The sequence below is a fragment of the Monodon monoceros genome, unplaced genomic scaffold (assembly GCF_005190385.1).
Source record: "Monodon monoceros isolate NGI ecotype Baffin Bay Population unplaced genomic scaffold, NGI_Narwhal_1 Super_Scaffold_13, whole genome shotgun sequence".
In the NCBI taxonomy this organism is placed as follows: domain Eukaryota; kingdom Metazoa; phylum Chordata; class Mammalia; order Artiodactyla; family Monodontidae; genus Monodon; species Monodon monoceros.
Window position 1 is genome coordinate 14754672 of NW_021703769.1, and position 2508 is coordinate 14757179.

General features: G+C 58.3%; 1 protein-coding gene across 1 annotated transcript in view; it reads right to left on the reverse strand.

Annotated features, from left to right (window-relative positions):
* The window catches only part of LOC114894808 (WAP four-disulfide core domain protein 2-like), a 3516-nt gene extending 1279 nt beyond the window's left edge, over nucleotides 1–2237 (reverse strand). Inside the window, exons 1-2 of the mRNA XM_029221853.1 lie at nucleotides 2150–2237; nucleotides 1427–1564 (exon numbers count right to left, since the gene is read on the reverse strand). Coding sequence (XP_029077686.1) covers nucleotides 1427–1564; nucleotides 2150–2237 — 226 coding nt within the window. The remainder of the gene's footprint in view (nucleotides 1–1426; nucleotides 1565–2149) is intronic.
* Nucleotides 2238–2508: the final 271 nt, after the last annotated feature.

Consider the following 2508-nt stretch of genomic DNA (forward strand, 5'->3'; position numbering starts at 1 on the left):
AGAAGGGCTTCAGGAGCGGGGTACTCACAAAACAAGCCACTGTGTGTGGAGGGTCTACTCTCTCCTGAGACATTTCACATGTATGATTTCATTTAGCCTCATGTCGACCCTACAACATCTGGGATTCTCATCCCATTTAGCCAGCGAGAAAGCAGAGGCTCAGAGAGGTAAAATGACTTGCTCAGGACCCACAGCAAGCAGATGGCACAAGTAGGATTCTAGCTCAGGAGGCCCTCTGGTCCTGCCCCTCTTCCTGCCTCAGTCTGTCCATCTGAGACCAGGGAACAGCAGAGGAGACTCCCACTAACAGCAGAGACTCCTTTTTTCTGCCCCCTCCTCTCTCATGTGTCTGTCTTTCTCTCCCAATGTCCTCCTCCCTCTGGTCCAGGTTAGAGGCCCCAGACCCAGGAGCCCCCGATGGGCCTGTCGTCCCTCCACCTCCCACCTCCCTGCTCAAGTGACTGAGTCTCTAGTTTCAAACATTTCAGGCCCCTGGGGGCATCTTCAGAGAAATCACAAGGCGGGAACATCACGGGGGGCTGTATTTGGATAAAGAACAGTGATCATAATACCTTGGGACCCCCAGTCATATGCCAGCTTCTAGTCCTCAGTTTTTCCCTCTGAAAAATGAGAAGCTTGAATTCCACGCTGTCTAAGGCCCCTTCCTGCTCCGATGGGAGCTCCCATGGCCTGCTGGGCAGTCTTGAGCTCTAGCAGGTACTTTTCATGACACCCAAGCTTCACATACTTTCTCTCACTCAATCCTTAGAGTGGAAGAGAGTGTTTTAAAGATGAAGAAGTGGAAGGGGCGCTCAGGGAGGCGTCCTGATTTCTTCAACCACTCAGGCAAAAGCTGCACCTCCTGGCTTGGACTCCTATGCAGCCAGGGATGGCGGTGTGACTCTGGGCAACAACGTTTCTCTCTCAGATGTTCACTCCACATCTTTAAGATGCTCTCTTAAATCTGTAAAGTCTATTTCCATCTGGACAGAGGACTCCAGGGAGTCTTGCCAGGCCAGGCACCCCAAGTCTTACCCCCAGGGCTGGGGGAGACCCCAGGGGAAGAACCCTGATAAGGATGCGCTCCCCAGGCTTTGGGATCCAGCTCTCTCACTAGGGCGGCCCTGCAGCTCCAGCTGGCTGGGGAGGTACCCTGATCTCCGAGTACAATGTCCCCGCAGTGTGTCCTGGAAGTGGGTCCTTCTCTAGAGCATTGAATCCAGCCTGGAGTGCGGATGCCTCTCTTTACCTCTGCTGAACTTCAGCGATGCCTTTGTCTCGGGGCTGTGGGAGGGAGAGCCCTGGCCGGACCTGGTTCCATCCGCCTTGACCCGGCCAGGGACTCCTGGGTCGGGAGCACCCCTGCTACTGAACCGGGAGCTGCAGTCACTCCAGCCCCCGCCCCGCGTGGGTCCCCCGGGGTTACCATTGGGCATCTGGCAGACGGTGGCGCAGCCGGCCCAGCAACACTTGAGATTGTCCGCGCATTCCCCATCCGAGAGGCACTCCTGCGTGCAGTTCAGGTCCACCTCTAGCGTGGGGCCTGATTTCTCTGCTCCTGTGCCTGGGAGGCGGACGCGCAGTGGGGGACTCAGTCCCGCTCTCAGAGGATGCCCGCCTCCTGTCTGACGGTCCCAAATCTCAGTCTCCCGGGAGGAATTGAGAAATCTCAATTTCTCCCCAGAAATCTCAGTCTCTGGCCCTGGCACCCCCTACGGCCTTCAGAGAGCCCCACCTCTAGGCAGGGGTCCCCAACACTTGGGAGGGCTGGAGTGAACTAACCCTTGGCTTCAGAGCCCTCAGTCCCTAGGGGACCCCCGCACGGATACCCACACCGCACAGCTGAGCTTTGGAGCTTGGGCAGAGTTCCTCTCCTACCACTGTGTCTCCAGCCTCAGCACAGAGTCTCTCCCCAAATTTCAGCTTTCAGTGGTCTCCCCACCTCCAGCACATTGGACCTCACACCTGACAGTCCAAGGGTCACCCCCTTTAGGCACCAGGGATCCCCGCATTTTAGTCTTCATTGGTCTCCCCATTTCCACGCCAGGAATCTTCATTTCTCTGTCCCCAGAGAGGCTAAGCCTCTGCTGGCTCCCTCCTGGCGCTCCTGGTTCGGCCCCTTCTTGGAACAGGCCTCTCCCCGCCCCACTCACCTGGGGCCAGAGGAGGGGGAGGGGCAGCAGCAGGCCAAGGAGGAGGGTGGCAACTAGGTGACCGAGGTAGCGGCAGGCAGGCATGGTGCAGGAGTGAAACACCTCCGGATGGGGAGGTTTAACCGTGTGCCTGGAGGCGTGAGGTGTTGGCGGGGCCCAGCTGGCTTGGGTAGAGGACTCAACAGGCACCTGGGGCAGGCTGCCACCTCCTGTCATTTCACAATCCCCCAGGATCAGGTGTCACTCTGGTCCCAGTGGGAACCAGGAACCGGGTGCAGCTTGACCAGCTGCAGCTGGACCCTTGTCCACTCCTGCTTCCCCACCTCCCTCCTGGGGCCCGTGGGCAGGGCAGCAG